This window comes from Anabas testudineus, chromosome 3 (assembly GCF_900324465.2).
Source record: "Anabas testudineus chromosome 3, fAnaTes1.2, whole genome shotgun sequence".
NCBI classification, from domain to species: domain Eukaryota; kingdom Metazoa; phylum Chordata; class Actinopteri; order Anabantiformes; family Anabantidae; genus Anabas; species Anabas testudineus.
In genome coordinates, this window is record NC_046612.1 from 14139819 (window position 1) to 14158798 (window position 18980).

Genomic DNA, 18980 nt, shown 5'->3' on the forward strand with positions numbered 1-18980 from the left:
GGCTGGGCGTCAGGTGAAACTCGCTCTGAGAAGAAAAGAGGAAAGATTAAAGTTTATTCGTCTGAACTTTCTGGAAAGTTGTACTGTTTGTGCATGTATTCACCAAAAGACAGTTTTAACAGCAGGAACCAGCACGTTTCAAGATGAAGAGCCTCAAGTATCGGTTGAAAAAGCACGAAGTTACCATCACTGTAAGTTGAACACAGTTGTTTCTTGTCTGTATTAACTTAGTTTTGCTAATGTCGTACAGTTGTATTAGCTGTTTGTTGGTAGACGATGCTAATGCTAGGCGCTATGTCTTAACTCCAGTGATTTATTGTTGCTGTTGGTAAGCCGGACCTGCTCTCAGCTGCCACATTAAACACACGGTGGCTGTTGTCTGGTTGTAAAACACAGCTCCAGCATGTTGAGGCACCTGTGCCTCAGCGCGAGTAATGTCAGTGGATGTGGCCTGGTGGAGTTTCATTAAACTGCATGTATTCAGGTTATCATGACCCGGCCTAAATCTAATACAGATGACTATGTTCTCGGTAAAAGCTGCACAAATCAGTGCCCGATTTCTTGGTTATTATCACCGAGGACACTCGCCGTGGTGCAGTTTCTTTTGTGTCCTTACCACCCGCAGGAGCTGGGCTCTCAAAGTTTGCTGTCACTTGAATGCAGCAATCTGCAGATCTTCTGATCCTACAAAAAGGAGCTTACATTTCCTCATTGTTCTCACACAGGCTACTTAAGATTTGAAATGCCTGACGTTTACTTGTTATGGAGTATTTATTATTCATATGTAGTATTTTCTGGATCTTCCCTCTGGCACTGCCTGTAGGAGGAGTTCAGCAGTAATAAAGGTTATAATGTTGTGTAAATGTTACACATACCTGTATGGTAATTTGTGACGCCTCTGTGGTCAAATGTTCATGATGATGATGCCTAGCATTAATATGAGAATCACTAAGTGTAACGAAACTATACCACAAACAATGGCTGCAATTTTTCAGTTAATCTTATTTCCAGGATGTTTTGTCTATAAAATGCACAGATATTATAAACATTTTAAGTTGTACTATAACAGAGCCCAACGCAATTTCTTTATACTCCGTGCTCATACTTCCTGTTTGATCCGAATCCAGAAAATTACCATGTTCAGTTTACTTTCGTAATTAAAAGAAAAACAGAAAGTCATTACATCTGAGATGGAGAAGCCAGAAAATGTTCAGGCTTTTGCCAAAAAAATTGACTAAAATTGTTAAACAATGATTCTATTATTGATTTCCTGCTGCTCGATTAATCGGTAAATCACAACTGATCATTATAACCTTTACAAAGGCAGGATTTATTGCAGGACTGGTGTTAGACTGTATTGGTTTTAGTTTTGCATAACTCGTACACTGGCATAGTAGTGTACAGTAGCTCTTTCTAAAAAAGCAAATTTAGTTATCTTGTAATAAAATGGACAACTTTTGCTAAAACCTTCCATTTCTGTCGAATTTGTTGCAGTTAGCATACCAGCTCCTTGGCACCATGGATACACAATAAGTCCTTCCAGGAATGTTGCAGTGATTTTGTTCTTAGGTTAAGTCTGCATGTGTTACAGCCCAGAGAATTGAATTAATTATGGTGTTTGATTAGTTGTACGGTATATACAATAATTTAGATCTTTGCTTTTCATCTAATTTGAGTATCATATTAGGCTGAATGCTAATAGACAGCCAATACAACAGCACACTACCAAACACCAACTGCATAGTTGATCATGCAGTGGGTGCTTGGCACTGCACTCTGTGTGCAGTTCTTAGCAATTACCATGAGAAAGGCACAAAGCCAGAGTAGCTGTGTGTGGTAAACTATCTGGCCCTTTTAAAGAGGGAAAAGCCTTTCAGGAATGAAATGGTATTGTATGCTCATTGAGAGCTGTCAGCATCAGCGACACCCATTTAAAATTCAAGGATGAAAAGAAGAAACGTTTTTTGCCCTGCAGCATTTTCTGTGCCATTAATTTAAAAACCACTGCAGGAAAAAGTCAAGGTAAGGTGTGAGAAAGCAGACATGACATTTACACAGGTCTGAGTGATGATTTCATAATATTCCCTGTGCATTCCTCTGAACAAAAGGAAAACTGGGAAACTGCAGTGCCCTGATAGACCTCACTATATCACTACATTTTAAATGTATTTTAAAAACTGTAAATACTGTGCCTTAGTTCTGATTAGTGAGTGTTGTCGCAAGTAAAAGCATACAGTTGCTTCAGAAACTGTTTCATCCCCTTCACTGTAAATTGTGCTCAGGTCAGGTGCTTCAATTTTCCTTGAAATGTGCCCAGAAATTGGTTGAAGTCCACCTAAGGCAACTTAAATTGATTGAACATAGTTGGCACTAGAACACTTCTGAGAGGGATGAATGCAGTGAAATACAGAGAGATTCTTGAAGAATACCTGCTCCACACTACAGGCAACGCGAAATTGGGGTGGTGATGATTCATGTTTCAGTGTAAAGCCAAGAAAAAACTAGACCGTCTCCGGGCCAGTATTGGTTAATAACTAAAATTTCATCAATCTAAAGTGCCCACATTATTCCTGTGTTGACAGGTCCCCGAAGTCCCTAAAATGTGCCTGTACTATTTAATGCTGAAAAACAATGTCAATCATAGTGAGTAGCAAGTTTAAAAATGTATGCGAACAGACTTCCATCCTTTGCTAACGCGCCTGTGACGTTTGTGAACGCCATCTCCCACCATCAGACTAACTAATAGCTTCTTCCCCTGGGCCATTCGGACTGGAAACAACTAAACACACACACACACACATACATAATCCACACACTACCTCATGCATTTGCATTTATTTTAAAATTGCTTTTTTATTTATTATTTATGTTCTTATTTCGAAGCACTGTTGTTTGAGAAGACCACCCACAGTTTTGTTGTACTTTCTATGTGCAATGACAATAAAGGTTTATTCTATTTATTTTTCTATTCTATGGAAGGAGCAGACACAGCTGAGATTGACTTAGTTATAATGGTGTCAGAAACACATGCAACTTTACTACCATAAATCATTTTTAAATTTAAAACATCCTGACTGTCCTGCTGTGTAATTAGACCAAAAATTTCTCCTGCTCTGGAGTCTGAGAGGAGCTAATGTTAGCCACATTAGCTGTATAGCATTGCTGTGCAGCTAATGTGGCTACGTTCAACAAGCTAACTCAGTAAACAAACAAGACAAAGCACTCGGTATTGGTAACACTTACAGGTCAGAACTTTGAATGAGGCCCCATTGGTTAGAACTTCATTTTTGGTTTGACTTCTAAGTGGAAATTGCAGCTGTAAAAAAACAATGGTAAGTTGCAAAGAAAATGCAAAGTTTTGACAAAAAGGTGGATTTTGCATAACATGGGCACTTAAAGAGTTAACAGTTCTACAACACCATGAGCTAAGTTTAGGTCAGAAAACTTTGTAAAGTATTCATTCACAGCCTATTGGATAATCACCACCTGTTCCTGTTTTCTCCTTAAACCTTTATTAATAATCCATAAATAAATCGTATCATTCAATGAGCTTTTAGATCAGCAGCATCGTGTCCTTTTCTAAATATTTTAGGTGCATGCTTCCCTCATTGGCACACAATGCCTGGGAGGTGAACTCACTCGCTCTTTCCTCATTCTGTGACTAATTATTAAGAAACATCTGCATTTTCCGAGTGGGAGAGGTGAGGCAGAATTCAGAGGAAACTTGGTTTTAGTATATGAAGAAACAGTAACTAAACGTTGGCCAAAAGAAACAAGTCAGTTGAGAAAACAGTACTGTGGATTCTCCCACTCTTTGTACAGTGTACATTTATTATTTATTATTGTCTCAAGTATTAATTTTATTGGTTTCCTTTTTCCCCATAAACATCCTCTTCAAATTGTACTTGACTTTGTCTTCAAGAGATACTTATTTTATTGTTTTATCATTCTCATATTAGCTTTAGCCTGTATGTGCTAAGAACTGCCAACTGTGTATATACAAAACCAGTTATTAATGTTTTATAATAGACTTTAACAATAAATGAAACCTAAGAAATAGAATAGAAAGCAAAATAAAATGTGTAGATAAGAATGTTCCCAGTCTGGTTGGACTGACATTCTCCAACATCTTATCTGGCCAGAAACCCAAATTTCCAAAGCAAGCATGCTACGAATTTTCCAGCTTCTTCAAATATTGGCAGCCATTCAGATTTGTCTTTGAAAGACAGGAGCAGCAAGTTGAGCTCCTGAAGGAAAATAAGAGATACTAACCAGGTTAGATTTGAGATCAGTCAGAGCTGTCACACACAATCACTGCTCATTGTCACTGCAAACATTTGTTCATTTAGCTGAGAAACTCTGTTCTGTTTTGTGTTAAAGTCAAGAGACACTAAAGAACTATGTTGCACAAATGAAGTGGTTCAGTTTGTCTCACTGAAAGGACTCTGTACCTGTCATTCATCTTTTCTAAACCCTACATTATATGTTTTTCTTGGCAGGTTCATCCGTAGCATTACCAGATCATTGTGAGGGAATGTGTGAACTGTAGTCTGGCTTTGCAGAAATGTGTCATTTCAGTATTTCCCTTGTTCTCAAGATTTTGCTTTTGAGAGCTACAGTGTATGTTGCTGTGGGTTTTTTTTTTGTTTGTTTGTTTGTTTGTTTGTTTTGTCAGACTCAGAAACAGGTTATCCATTATCATTGCAGATCCAGATCCAACTGTAAATCTACAAATGTTTGAAATGATTTTGTAACAATGGAAGGTACTGACGTCTTTTGATAAGAATAAGACAAAAAATAGTTTGGCTGCATGGAAAACGGTGTGAGTAAACACTCTGCTCACAGTTCTGGTTTAGCACATTGGATAGATTTGCTGTGATACAGCTGGAGCGTGCCACAGCTTGTCCAGCTTGCACATTCACAGCTTGTGGATGTTCACAAAAACTACTGAACCATTGTCTTCTTATCTGTCTTCTTCACTGTCCTCTCACATGCTGAAAAGTATTGTAAGCAACAGGCCCTGTCTTGTCTCCGCTGTAGTCTCACTGTTTGTACTCTGCACATGAAAACTGTATTGGGCAATAACCCGTTACTTTGTTATTTCATAGCTGTCTTTGAAATGCAGTTGTCCTTTATGTGTTCTTGGCTGGCTGATTTGGCTGATGTGGCAAATGTTAGATACAGGTCCCTACATTTTTTTCTAGTCTGGGAGTATGTAATTGTACTTCTGATGTCATGGTTTCTTGAGAGCTGTGTGCAGTCACCAGGACTAAGCTTCTAATTGTTGGATGGTCAGTAAATCCCAGCTGTAGAGCTGTCTGCTTGTTAAACTGCAGCGTGTTATTTACCCCTTTCTACATGTGTCATATATAAATGATATGACATGTGGGTGTGGAGGATTTAGAGTTTAAAGGCACCTTTGATTGAGGTGACTGCTAATTAAAGTAACATGTTACAATTGCTGCTCAGTAATTTGTAAAATAACAACTTTTAAAAATGGCAATATGTAGTAATCTGTTTGACATCATCCACTGACTGACAGTTAGTGACAGTAGCCCAGATAAAAATATAGCAGTGTACTCATGAAACCTGTTAATTCTGCAGACTTGATTGACAAACATAGATGTATACAATATGCAAAATGCAGTATGTTTGTGGAGGATGTAACGTCTAGCTCAGTAGTGCAGGTTGAACCCCTTGAACCTGGATCTCTAAGAGGTCTAATAGTCATAGTTTGTTATATAATCAATTCCATAAATTGATTCATGTTCTGTAATCACTCATCAATCTTCTATACTGTTCAGTATTCTGATTAATTTCCACTTCACACAACTTATTTATATTGGTCTTGGTATTTGAGTTTTAATGTAGCAATGTGGAGTGGCAAAACGTGCATTTTTACATGTGAGCAACCTAAATAAATGCAACTATAAAAGCTAGAGACACCAGTTCCAACCAGACTTCTGCTCCTGCACATCTCTGTGCAATGCAGTACAAATCCAATATTATATTAGAGTGCATTAGATTTTCTTGTCTCTCGCTGATGTCCTCTGCTTCAAGCTGTACAGTATCCACGTCAGTGCTGCCCTTATTAAATTGGCCACCTGTATCTTTTATGGTGCTGAGTAGCATTCATTCAGCCATGTTTCTGTAGCTTCTGTTTGTGCACTGCTGCTGTTGTTTTGGTCTGACAACATCTGTTTTTCTGTCTGACAACAGTTGTGTTTTGTGCCTGCAATATTTTTTGAGACAGAAAGTGAGGTCCAGGCTCATTGGTTCGAATATCATTCTGAGACCAACCAACACTGATCATCAAAGCTCTGTGTTTGGTTTGGTGATGGGCTGAACATAAAAAAGAAACTACTCCCGGGCAAAGACACAGCAGAGTTTACTAAAAGGTATAAATTAATGATTAATGATAATTCATTGTGGCATTTGCCACCTCAACTTGTTCACAATAATTTATTATAATAGAAGTTTAAACAGCATACAGTACATGACTCACACCCTTAGGGAAAGCAGTGTTTTGTATCAAGTCTTAAAAATTATCATTGAAATTTTTGCTCAGAGGTCATTGTGACTCACTTGGTGCATCATTACCTGTATCAAGGCTGTTTTATAATGAGGTTTTATATTTATATATAATATATAAAGCAGAGGATTCAGACTCGCTTTCATTTGCAAGGAGAGTTTGCCGTTTGTCTGCATATTTTCTTTCTTTGTGCTTCGATCACACCCAGTCTTTCAGTCTTCTTCCTCAGTGAGCATGTGCTTTAAGGATCAAATGTACTGTGCTCTCAACCTTGTGTTGTTTAACAAAATACAGAGAAGGGTTGAGTAGTTTCGATAATGGCATGGTAGGATGGAGTTGAAAAGTATTGTTGGGAGTTGAAACAGCTATGATTTCAGAGGTGTTGTTTTAACAAAAGTAGGGTGGAGTTCGAGAAGGCAGCATGGTGGCTCCAAACATTTGTACTCTCTATGTGCCGTTTCAGTTGTTGCCCTGAATGAAGTTGCTGAATTAGTCCTCAGATGAACTCAACAAAAAGTAGTTCTTACAGTTTTGTAGTTGTTGAATATTAATGTATTATGTCTAGATGGATGGATGTATAACAATGCCATGTGGAAGATAGCATATTGTGTTTTGAGGAAAGTTTTTTTTTTTTTTTTTTAAACACTAGCACAAGACATTTAAAAAACAAACTGTATACTGCAGTTTTTTCAGTGTATCATCAGAACTGAGCCATCATGAAAACAAATGGTTTTGTTCCTCTTCCAGCTGCCTGCTATCACATGCTGATGCTTGTAAAAGTTGTCGCCCACTGTGGCTCTTTAGAGAGTTCTGTAATGGTCTAAAGTAGAAATTTAACCTCCAGTTTTCTTCTAAATTCTGTTTACTGTACTGCTGTAATTTAGTATTAGTTTAGTTTAGTTTATTTTTCTTTAAAGAATACAGATGTGCAGTCAGCAAATAGGCGTGGGTGCATGTGTTTTGATGCAAAGCGATTCAGTTATAGAGAGCTATTCAATTCATTACATGTTAATGCTGAAGCTGAACCCCTGAGGAATCTTTATCAAGTCTTTGAGGAGTCTTTAAGGTCATGAGAAGCTACTGAATGGTGTTATATTAGTAGAAGCTTCCTTTAGCACGTTTAGGCTCTAAGTCTGAAACACCCAGCAGGCGTTCACCTCTACTGGTGGGGCTGAGGCTGAAGGTTTGGAATTTGAAAAATCCTCTTTTCCGCTTTTCGTCATTTTTAAACTATGTGCTTTTGTTTGCATTTTGAGTTTGAGGTTATGGAGACTGAATGTTTTATTTTAAGTTAATCCTAGGTCAGAGTATGAGGCTGTTTAAGTCTCTGACAAGCAAATTTCAGACTAAATTAGTGGTCTGCCTGCTGCCCTGTCAAGGAGATGTTCATGCTATATAATAGAACAAAGATGCTCACACATTAATACAGGATTGTGTAACTGAAAAACATTTTCTGATTCATCTACAACTGTTAACTATACAATAGAAAATAGAAAATTGTTGTCGTCTCTTGATTCATGGCACAGATATGAAACCACAGAATCATGGATCCATACTCATAGTTTTTTTGTTTGTTTTTTTTTTATCCAAACTTTCTGTAGCAATGAAGGCCTCATCTGTGCTTTCAGTTAAGCTTTTAAATTGAAATGGTAGCAGAATGTGACATCTGTCAGCTAAACTAAACCTTTACGTCGATTTCTGGCTGCTCATACTGTGGAGGTTATAGTCATCAGGCCCTGCTCATGCAGTACCCCTCTTGAGGACATCAAGTGAACTGAAAAGGTCCTCCAGATATTTTAATAGAGGGAAATTTAATTTACTTTCTTTATTAAGCATGTCTGAAAACAACCAGACCAATGTGCTTATAACAGATTAAAAATGAATGCAAATAAACAAACAAGAGAACAAGCTTAAAATAGAAAATAAAGCAGGACAAAATAAGATGATATAGATGAACTAATATAAAAAAACTAAAATATTCCATATATATGTACTCGTGTATGTTCCCCTTAAAAAAACTTATCTGAGGCTGTAAACTGTTAAAGCCATCACTCTCATGAATATCTAATATTGACTGTTAGGATGTCCATTTTTTCTTCTAATTGTATTTGTTTTTCTTTAGATGGCTATTTTTTTATTAAATAGTAGTTTTTACTGCCAGTTATTTACACAGACTTTAACATACATTTACTTTAGGAGGCAGACTGTCAGACGGGATCAACGCAAGTTTGTTTTAGTCTGGACATTGTGTTAGCTGTGTAGTAGGTGGTAATATGATGGTCTGTGTTTTTAGGATTATCGTCTGGCTCCATGGGGGTAGCCATGAGGTCATCTCAGCAGTGTTGTCCGTCTGTGTTCCCATGCTGCGCCAGGGACAGCCTGTGAGATGCGCAAAGAGCTCTCTCTGTCCCAATCACAAAGGAGCATACGTGTGTTTTTGTTTATACTAAGGTTGTTTATCATGATTGACTTAGGAGGACTACGAGTTTGACCAGACTGTGTACGTGTAACATGAACTGTCTGTTTGGCTAATGACGGACACATTAACAACAATACTGGGGGAGGGAGCATGAGAGAGAGCTAAGCTTATTGATTGATTTTAGGTGGGCTGCAGCTGACATTAGCCACCACACACACACACACACACACACGTCCAGACATGCTGAGCCACAGGAGCACAAAGATTCTGCTGATGAGGGACAAACTGCTGTGAAGTGGCTCAGATTAATCTTCATCAAGCTGTGCACTGTGTCTGTTTTCTCTCTCTCTCTGATAAGACAATTGTTTCTGCTTTATCAGAAAAATGTCATTAAAACTTTTGGGCAGTTGTGATACTTTTTGTAAATGTTATGATGCCATCTGTTGTACAAAAGCTATATGAAGGCATTTAGTGGATTTGTTTTCAGACACTGGCTTGAGTGTAACCTTTAGACTAATGGTGATCAACTGACAACTAGCAAATCTGATTTCCCTCCATTCTTTACCACATCATTGCTCAAAAAATTATCCTATTACAGTTTTTACAATTATTTTTACGGACATGAATTGTAGCCCAATTTCACATCTAAAATGCCGTAATGCAACCAGTTGCCTGTCTTGGGAAATCTACATTTAGTTTTACCACTGTAACACTGACATTTGTCGCCCAACTTAATTAACTTAATATAACTGGGAAAAATGTCTTTGCAAATCCAAACAAACAAGAATCTGATTGTGCAGCTGGTAGTTGTTAACTTTCTGCCATCATGGGGTGGAATAGAGAATAAGGTGGACTAAAAAATAACATGTACACCTGTAAAAATTGGCTATAAATTTTGGTGGTTTTGAGGTGAATTTTAAAACATGTAAATTGAGTTTATTTTGTGTCACTACAACTAACGGCTATAACAATGTTTGTCTATTTTACCATTACCTGCTGTGAAGCTAGCTACAATAGGCAGGAAACTGTGTCAGTCTTACTTTGAGAAAGCCATTTATAAAGATTACCTGCATAGATGTGAATATATATGGTTATAATGAAAGAAAATACCAACCAGTCAATACAACATTAACACCACCTGGTGGTGGTGCTGGGATCGAGCGATCATCAGTATTGTATTTGTGTCAAAGTGTTTGTACGAATTCTTGTTGACACAACTGAGAGTTAGTCTTAATTTTTAGTTTATCAGTTGTCTTAATGTGTATTTATGATGTCTTTATGGTGGTTACTTTGACTTTGTTTTAAAGCAGACTTTTTTGTTTTTAGAAATACCTTCTTTCTCAAACCAGGTTATAGCAAGACTTGCTGAAGCATTTGACGGATGGGCATGTTATAGCTTGCTCTTTATCAATCCAGTTTGGCCCCATAGGGGAAAAACACAGTCAGAGCTGCTTTCAGGAAGTTGATCTCTACAGCAGAAAATATTATTTTTTGCAGAGCTGATATATTTATTTATTTATTTACCCACCCAGTATGAGCTCATCAGTAAACTGACTGCCAGACCTCCTGTAACATCTAGGGCCAAAATAAACATAAATAAGTAATAATAAAACTTTAGAAGCAGCTATTAATTTGGTGCATCAACCTGGGATGCTGAACGTTCCAGGTTCAAACCCCGTCTCAATCACCAGATGTGTCCTTTAGCAAGACACTCCATGCTAGCTCCCTGGTCGCTGTATGTAGCTGCCCACTGCTCCCCCCAGGAGGATGGGTTAAATGCAGAGGACAAATTTCATTATAGCATGTACTTGTATTATAGCATGTAAAGTCTGCTTCTTCTAATTCATTGAACTGCACTATGCCACTATGACCTCATAATAAACATATAGTAAAATTGGCACCTTTTTTGACAGTTTATAGATAGATTATAAACATGTAAAAGTAGAATCATTGGCAAAGCTGCTGTATTTGATGTAAAAGTGTACCTATTAAATTGGCCATTGAGTGTTGAGTATGTTGATATTTGAGTTTTTTTGGCATACTTTCTGGTGGGTGGGGAAATGTTTTAACCACATAGAAAAATTAAGATTTATAATGGCATTGTGCAACCATTGTCCAACACATTCCACAAGACTGACAAAATATTTTTAGTACATGCATGTTTTTATGAAATCCCGTATATAAGGCCAACGCCCCAGTTACATTCCTCACCCTGCCTGTGTGTGATGGCTTGTAAGTGCTGGCAAAATAAGAATAATCACCTGCATTTGTGCCCAAGTAGCAGCACGCCCCAAATGATCCTAATTTAACCAAATATGGTTATGCAAGATATGTCTCCTGTGGCAGTTTTCCCTAATGTTGCCTCATCATTTTCTGGAAGTGAGTTTAAAACAACATCATTCCCTTCAGCCTCTATAAAGTACCACTGTCATCTGTGTAAGCCCTGGCGGTAGACACTCCAATTTTGATGTTTGATGACTCTGGTTCTCTTTCTGTCTAGTGTGTGTTTCCGTTTCATATTGGCCTGAATGCTAATGCTCATGGTGATGACTCTTTTTTTTTGTGATAGCTCTCTCCCTTGTTAATTTACTGTAATGTTTTTGCGTTAGTGATCTGAATAGTTTTTCTGGTTGGAAGTCATTTCAGAGTTCTGCCACTCTTGGTTTGTCCAGTGTTTTTTTTTTATTTTTTATCTCCATATCTTCAGACCAGCTGTAATAATATCAGCCATACCAGCAGCTATCCACAGCCAAAACCTGTTTTTATTTCTCCTACTGAGGCATTGTTTTCAATGATGCCTATAAAATGTGTCAGCTGAGCTGCTGACATTTTACAGGAAAAGGATATTTAAAGCTCAAACAAGAGTTACAGAACTGGGCCTTTCATAATAATTCCAGGAATTGTTATTGAATTATTTTGAAATGGCAACAGATTTTCTGACATAAGCACATATGACTAAAACTGAGACATCCATTTTATGTACCTGATTTAAACAAAGCATTTAGAAAGGGCATTCAGAAATTTTCAGAAGACTTCATTATAGCCGGATGTCTGTGCCAAATGCCATGGCAGACCATTCAATAGTTGTTAAGACATTTAATTAACACCACGCATATCAGCCATATGGTGACATTAGAAGAAACAAAATTCAGATGTGCCATGAATGGGTCTAAAATATATGTGCCAATCAATCAACATCCTTTTAAGGTGATTCAGTTGGGACGAAAAGTGGAACATTAAACAATGGCTCTAGAGCTACGTCACAAACAGTTAAAAATGGAAAGATTAACCAGGAGAATTAACACTACTATTACTGTCAGTACAGCTTATGTTGGTTTATTAATTCAAGTTGCATTTTATCTTTTTCCATGTATTTAATTAGAGCCAGTTGGATGCACTTCTCCCTGCTATGAAATGCACGAGTTTCCTCTATGTATTGTAATGTTGTCTCAGTCATTTTATAATTTTTAACTGTGATTCAGAAATATGCAGAACGCTAAGTTTTCAAAACATGTATGTTTTCTCTATTGGGATTAAAACTGTTTTTTTGTTTTTTTTTTGGTGAACATATGCAATACGTCTGATAACTGCATTAAGGCTACAGAATAATCCCCCAAATCTGTTTGGGATAAAGGCCATAAAGAAAAGAAGACTTTGCTGTACAAAAGACTTTGTTCAGATATTAACTATTGATAGCAGAGTAGGTTGATATAGCAGGATGTATATTTAGCAGAACTCTCTCAGAAACTATATTATGACCTTGCTGTTTCTTATGATCCTGTGGAGGGTCTTTACTGGAGAGTTACTAGGGGCAAAGTTCACAGAGTTTGGACAACTGGAAAGCTGATATCCTGCCCTGGCAGTGGCTGTCGGAAGTACCAGAAAATGGCAAAGAAAAGCTTTAGCCTCTGGGTCAAAAGTCATCTAAAATGGTGTGACCCAGCAGCTGGGCAAGACTGGTCTACATTTTTGGAAGTGAAAGTCTATCTATATTAAATCTATTTTGAATCACCAGGAACCCCGCTGTAATGCACTTTACCACATGAGTTTTAATGTGTTTTCAACAGATAGGCTTTACCTAAATGACTCAAAACAGACCTACTGTGTATTATCATTTTTATCCACTTTGAGTACCATTTATTCAGTCAAAGTCACCCTGTCGAAAACAACAAATGGTAATTAGAATAAACAAAAACGATTATGAAGGATGTTAGGTAAGAAGGAGAGTTTTAAAATCCATACTTTATTTGATACGGAGCCAGTGGAACAGTTGAGGGGGGAATAGGGGCTGGGCACAGACTTTGTGCTAATGCATGTTTACTAGTGTGTAATTTATAAGACAGTTTGTAATTTTTTAGTGTAGAAAAATTTGTGTATTCTTAAAGGCTGCATCTCTGCCACTGATAAACCTTGATATATTTTATATGATTAGTCCCTAATACTCACAAGAACCAAGTACGTATGGGATAATGTTTACCCGCCTAACTTGCTTTTTAATTTATTCTGAGAATTTTGTACTTTCAGAATCGTTTGTATCATACATTTGCTTCAGAAATAATTTTTCCTTTACTGAGTAAGAGGAGAGCAATTCTCCTGCATGGAAAGTAACAACACATTGTTTCCTTTGTTTCCCAACATACCGGTCGACTTTGGTGAACTGAATCTGTTATATTATAGTTCCCCACCAGAGGTCGGGTCTGTCTGTCCCCCTGTGTCCAGCCCACACTCTGCCCAGCAAGAGCAGTTCTACGTTTAGCAGCTACTCAGATATGCAGCAAGTGTCTCATGTACATACCAATAACAGAGTGCCTCTTTCCTTTGGACACCTGGCCTGAACCATCAGTGGAGGCTTGGACAAATCCTAGAGGGACTTGGGTCATGAGGCATCCCCTTACTGTCCCATAATGACAGACTGACTGCAAAGCAAGCTGTATCCTGTCACTTTCTCACTCCTCCACTTGTTTTCATACACATTTGTTTATCTCACATGTTATCTCACCTATCTCCTCCTCCACGCTTTTTGTCTCTGTCCCTGAGGGGTTTCACTTACACTCTACATGCCCAGACAGTTGCACAGTTCACCACTTTATGTACAGGTTTATGGCCGCACATTACAGGAGCTGGATGGTGGGGGTGTCAAACTACTACTGCTAACAGCAGTCCCAGAAAAACCCTGCTGTATAACAGAGGGAATTTCAAGACATAACAATTTCCTCAAATACCTGTTTCCCACTAAATTAAGAAAAGCTACTGATGGCAGTTAAAATGTTTTGAAAATATATTAATAATTAAAGATAAAAATATTGTTGACAAAAGTATTTAGACCCTTAATTCAGTACTTTATTGAATCTTCTTTTTCCACAGTTACAGATTCAAGCTTCTTAGCTCAGCTAACTCAGTCTCTGTATTTGGGCAGTTTATCCCATTCTTCCTGGCAGATCCTCTTAGGTATCATCAGATTAGTTGGGACGTGTCTGTGAAGGACTCTCTTCAGGTCTCTCCACAAATGTTTTGTGGGATTTAATTCTTGGCTTTGTCTGGGCCACTCAAGAACAGTTGGATACTTGTCCTAAAGTCGCTCCAGCGTTGGCTGTAGGTGTTGGGTCATTGCCTGAAAGATGAGCTGTCACCTCAAAGTAACTTCTGTCCAGCTACTCGCTAAAAAGACCGGTCGGTGGAGTGTAACTGAGATGGTCATCCCTCTGCCAGGTTTTCTCATCTCTGCAAAAAACTTCTAAAACACAATTATTGAGTCCACTGTGCTCCTGGGAAAGCTTAAAGCTTTACAAATTGTTTTATATCCTTGCCCTGACCTTTAGTCCGGTATAATTTTATCATAGGAGGTTTTATCACAGAGAGTTCTTTTGACTTAATGTCTTGGTTTTTCTGCTGTCTGAGTAAAAAAAAATTTAGTTTTCCACAGAGAGAGCGGTGGTGTAAACATCCCAAAGATAAATAATGAAAATGGGCTCGAACTGGACCACAGTTTGCAGTACAACAAGGAGTCTGAATACTTAAGTGAACGAGGGATTTCAGATTTTCCTTTTTAACAAATTCACATTTCTAAAACCATGTTTCCACTTTGTCATTATGTTGACTATAGATTGATGGTTAAAAAGTACACATTTATCAATTTAAAATCAAATCGACAAAACAAAAACACCAAAAGTATACAAAATGTGGAGAGGCCTGAATACTTTATGAAACCACTGTATTGAATTCCCCTGACAGCTGTGTCTCACACAATTTCTAGAGATTTCTGTGGCACAGTTCCTGGTATTTGAGCTTGCTCTTAAGGTTCTCGTTAACACAGATGCAGTTTTGGCTTTTCACTGTCGGGGTATATTGCACCAATAAATCAACTTGTCACTGAGATATTCACACAGCATGCAGCTATTTTAATGTCACAACTGGGTATCTCTGATTATAAATGATAAAAACAGGTGATCGTAGTTGAGTTTGAATCTTTTCATAAACTAGAAGTAAAGATTTTGTGCTTAATGGTAACGTGACATGGGCCATTAGAATGTCTCCAAGGCCATTTTCTACAAGTTTGTTTCAGGCTTCAGTTAATTTGGTGTGTATGGAATTGGTCTGTTTGCAATTGCTAATCAAATGAACCACACATATGTAAACACAGTTATTAAGATACCAATAATTAGACGGAGCATATTTCTTGCAAGAAGCCACAGAAATAGAATATTGTGACATTAATTTTTGATGCACCGTATGTTACTGGACCACCTTGGTACATTGTAGGAGCGTCGAAAAGATGGCTCTATTGTCTATACTGTACGGTAAAAAAGATGTTTGTGTTGTTAATTGAAGCAAATCCTATTTAATTCAAACTATACTTGGCTTATAATAACACTGCATCAGTACTTGTTTTGAACATGTTATTCATGCATTAGTTATTAATCATGCTAGCATGGCTGGATGGATTACCTTGACATTTTGTACAGGCATTCATGTTTCCCACAGGTAAAGTACCCTTTTTAAAGAAACGATAACATGCTATAGTAAGTTGGTGACTATTTTAAACATGATAACTTTTCAACTACAGCATGTTAAACACTGACATTAGTTTAAAGCACCATTAATACTGAATCATGGCCCCACAGAGTATAACTTTAGACTTGGGTAATATTTTTATTGCCTCCATCACTCTCATACTCTAAAGACAAATGATAACGCTGTGCTAACAGAGTAGTACACGTACAATTTATGGACAAAGTACAAAATACACATTCCCAACAATTTATATTGGGCAAATTAAGCAGTTTTTTTTATACAGTTAGTGTCTTTTTATTATTAAATTCCTTCTTTGATCTTCTAAAGCATTTTCCTGCTGAGCTTAACTTCAGATGAACATTATAAGGTATTTTTAGAAATAAAACACTGGAGAGTTTTTCTTTTCCACTGTTGCCTAGTGCTCCACAAGTGGGACTGTTTGATTTTCTATGTGATCCTATATATAGTTATATTTCTTAAGGTCTCAAACGTTGCACAGTAAAGTGCCTTGACATCACTATTGTTGTGATTTGGTGCTCTATAAATAACAAGAACTATAATTTATTGGCCGAGTGGCTGTTGAATGACTGTCTGTGGACAGAATGAACAGGAGGAATGAGTTCAGTAACCATTAACACTTTGTATTGGGTACAGAGATGGACTTGACTTGAGTCTGACTTGTGAAGAATGTGAACAGGTAGCCTGAAAATAAAGTGCCCCCTTTCCCTTTCTCATTTCTCATCCACTTCACCTATGAAATGTCAAAGGTTCACATTTCATGACATCACGTCTCCTCACAGGCATCTCATACTATCAGAATCATCCCCATAGTCATCTCAGTAACTGCAGTTTGGCATTGGACATGACTATCACTTAACTCATTGGTGTTTAGCTTTATGTTTTGGTCTCTGTTTCAGTCTGTTCTCAGATGACCAGTTAGAAATTTTCTGGTGGTGATTTCATCTGTTGGGATGTGGGATTAGTCTGGCCAAGGTCTGAGAGAGGCAGGAAACTGAAGTGTTGTAGCCTGTGGAAAGTGATGAAAAGGTTTCTAGCTGTGAGTGTTCGAGACTCCAGGCACCTAGAATAATCTGTGTGGACAGGTAGAGGCCAAGTCTGGGTCATCCAATATCAGGTGGTAGTTTGTCCCCAAGTCCACTGCGTTAAAATAGAAAATGTAGGTAATGTGTTTTTCAGTTGCATGCAACCAGACTTTAGGTATCATTTAGGCATCAATGTCAAAATATCTGTATATTCATATTTGAAAGGATCCTAATGTTATTAGTAAAACATGCTGGATATCACCTCTTTGTTCCTTTTGGCATGCCAACACACTTAACTATGATCTTAACCATTGTATACGTTATACTGTTCCTGCTGAAGATCAGCAGATAAATACTGACAAAATGGACATGTTATAATACATGTTGGCATTTAGCACTTCAAAGTGTTTTGCATTTAAATAAATAAGTGAGATCATTGAATTAAATTTTTTTTCCCCCCAATAACTTCTAGGTCTCCACATGCCTCAGATTAAATGTTGTCTTAGCGATTTAAAATAAACTAATTCACGCTAGAGGATTACTTTGCCCTTGTTGAGTTGAAAGAAAATGAGCATCATATGTACAAAAACTTTATTGGTGACCAAAGCCCACATTTGTGCAAATGTGTCACTTTAGAAAATCAGTTTATTATTTGAAACGTATCATGGTTTTTGAAAGATCCACCTCTGCTTAGAGAGGAGAGGTGGCTGATGCAGTGGCCACGCTCGCTTGCTAACAGCCCTATTATTAACTAGTACATAAACAGATTCCCAAACAAATACACACACACACACACACACACACACACACACACACACACACACACACACACACCAGCACACTCATAAGATATATTTACGTGACCGATGTACAGTATGCCGCATGGCTAGGTGCCATTTTGGCGCCTTTGTCTCCATGCTAGGGTGAGCAGCTTTCGTAAGTTGACACCTACTTCTTCATATGACATGTCATGTGGAGGAGGCCTTTTTGCATGTTTGTGGATATCGGTGCCACGCTGTTAACGCCAGTCTGGCAGCGAACAGTAACACGAGCCCACAAGGAGCTGATGCAGTGTGTAAATTAAACGGCTCCCCCTGCCCCTTTTTTCCCCTCTTTGCTTGGATTACTGTCTCTGTACCTAATTCTTGTGATGTTTTACCCATCACAAATAAAAGTTGAATGAAGAGACAGCATAGTTGTAATTTACAATGGAGCTGTAGTCTCAGACAGGTGATTGTAAAAAGGCTGACATCTAAACTTGCTACCGTGCTGCTAGGATCAGAGGGCTTTGGAGCCACACCACCCTCTTTAGATGGATGGGTTAACAGCAGCTTTTGGCCCAGTAGTGTCCTGTAAGGGTCAGTGCCAAGACCACTTAAAATGTGCAAACCATAATCCCCCTCTGACATTAATATTTTCAGAAGGGGGGAAAGCAGGGAGCTTGGTTGGGGGTGGCAATGTAAGCAAGGTCTTTTTGGCTGGCCTTGTTTCATGCTGGCAGTGCTGATAGACACTAAAGCCATTACTCATGGTGCAGGCATGTTCAGAATGTATTCTTAGCCCCTGTCTTCCTATCAGTCACTACAGGAAGGTTGGAGGGTCAAAAAATAAAGAGGTAACCAGTCTGCAGGACTGTCTGCACCACTGCTGTTTACCAGGGAGGGGGTGATATTTTAAACCTGGAAGAGCTCACATATTTACCCCACAGAGCCTGCCTGACCTTGCCATTTGTTGGGGTGAAGAAGCTGGAGACCACTGACAGAGGAGAGAAGAGGCAGAGAAGAGGAGAAGCTTTTCGTTTATAGCGTAAAAAACAGTTTGCAGCTTTTGCACATAGGAACCGGTTCAGATCAGAAGAGGAAGAATATCAAAATAAGAGAAGACTGCATTAAACAGGGTCTAAGGATAAAGGCAAGGAAGGAAGGGAAGTCACTTGGGGGAGGCAAGAGAAAGCCAGGCTGAGCTGACTCTTACC

The 18980-nt window shown here is 38.2% G+C and overlaps 1 protein-coding gene across 1 annotated transcript in view; it reads left to right on the forward strand.

Annotated features, from left to right (window-relative positions):
- Positions 1 to 18980, forward strand: part of uacab (uveal autoantigen with coiled-coil domains and ankyrin repeats b) — a 39459-nt gene continuing 20479 nt past the window's right edge. The window contains exon 1 of the mRNA XM_026378218.1: positions 1 to 191. Coding sequence (XP_026234003.1) covers positions 144 to 191 — 48 coding nt within the window. The 5' untranslated portion in view covers positions 1 to 143. The remainder of the gene's footprint in view (positions 192 to 18980) is intronic.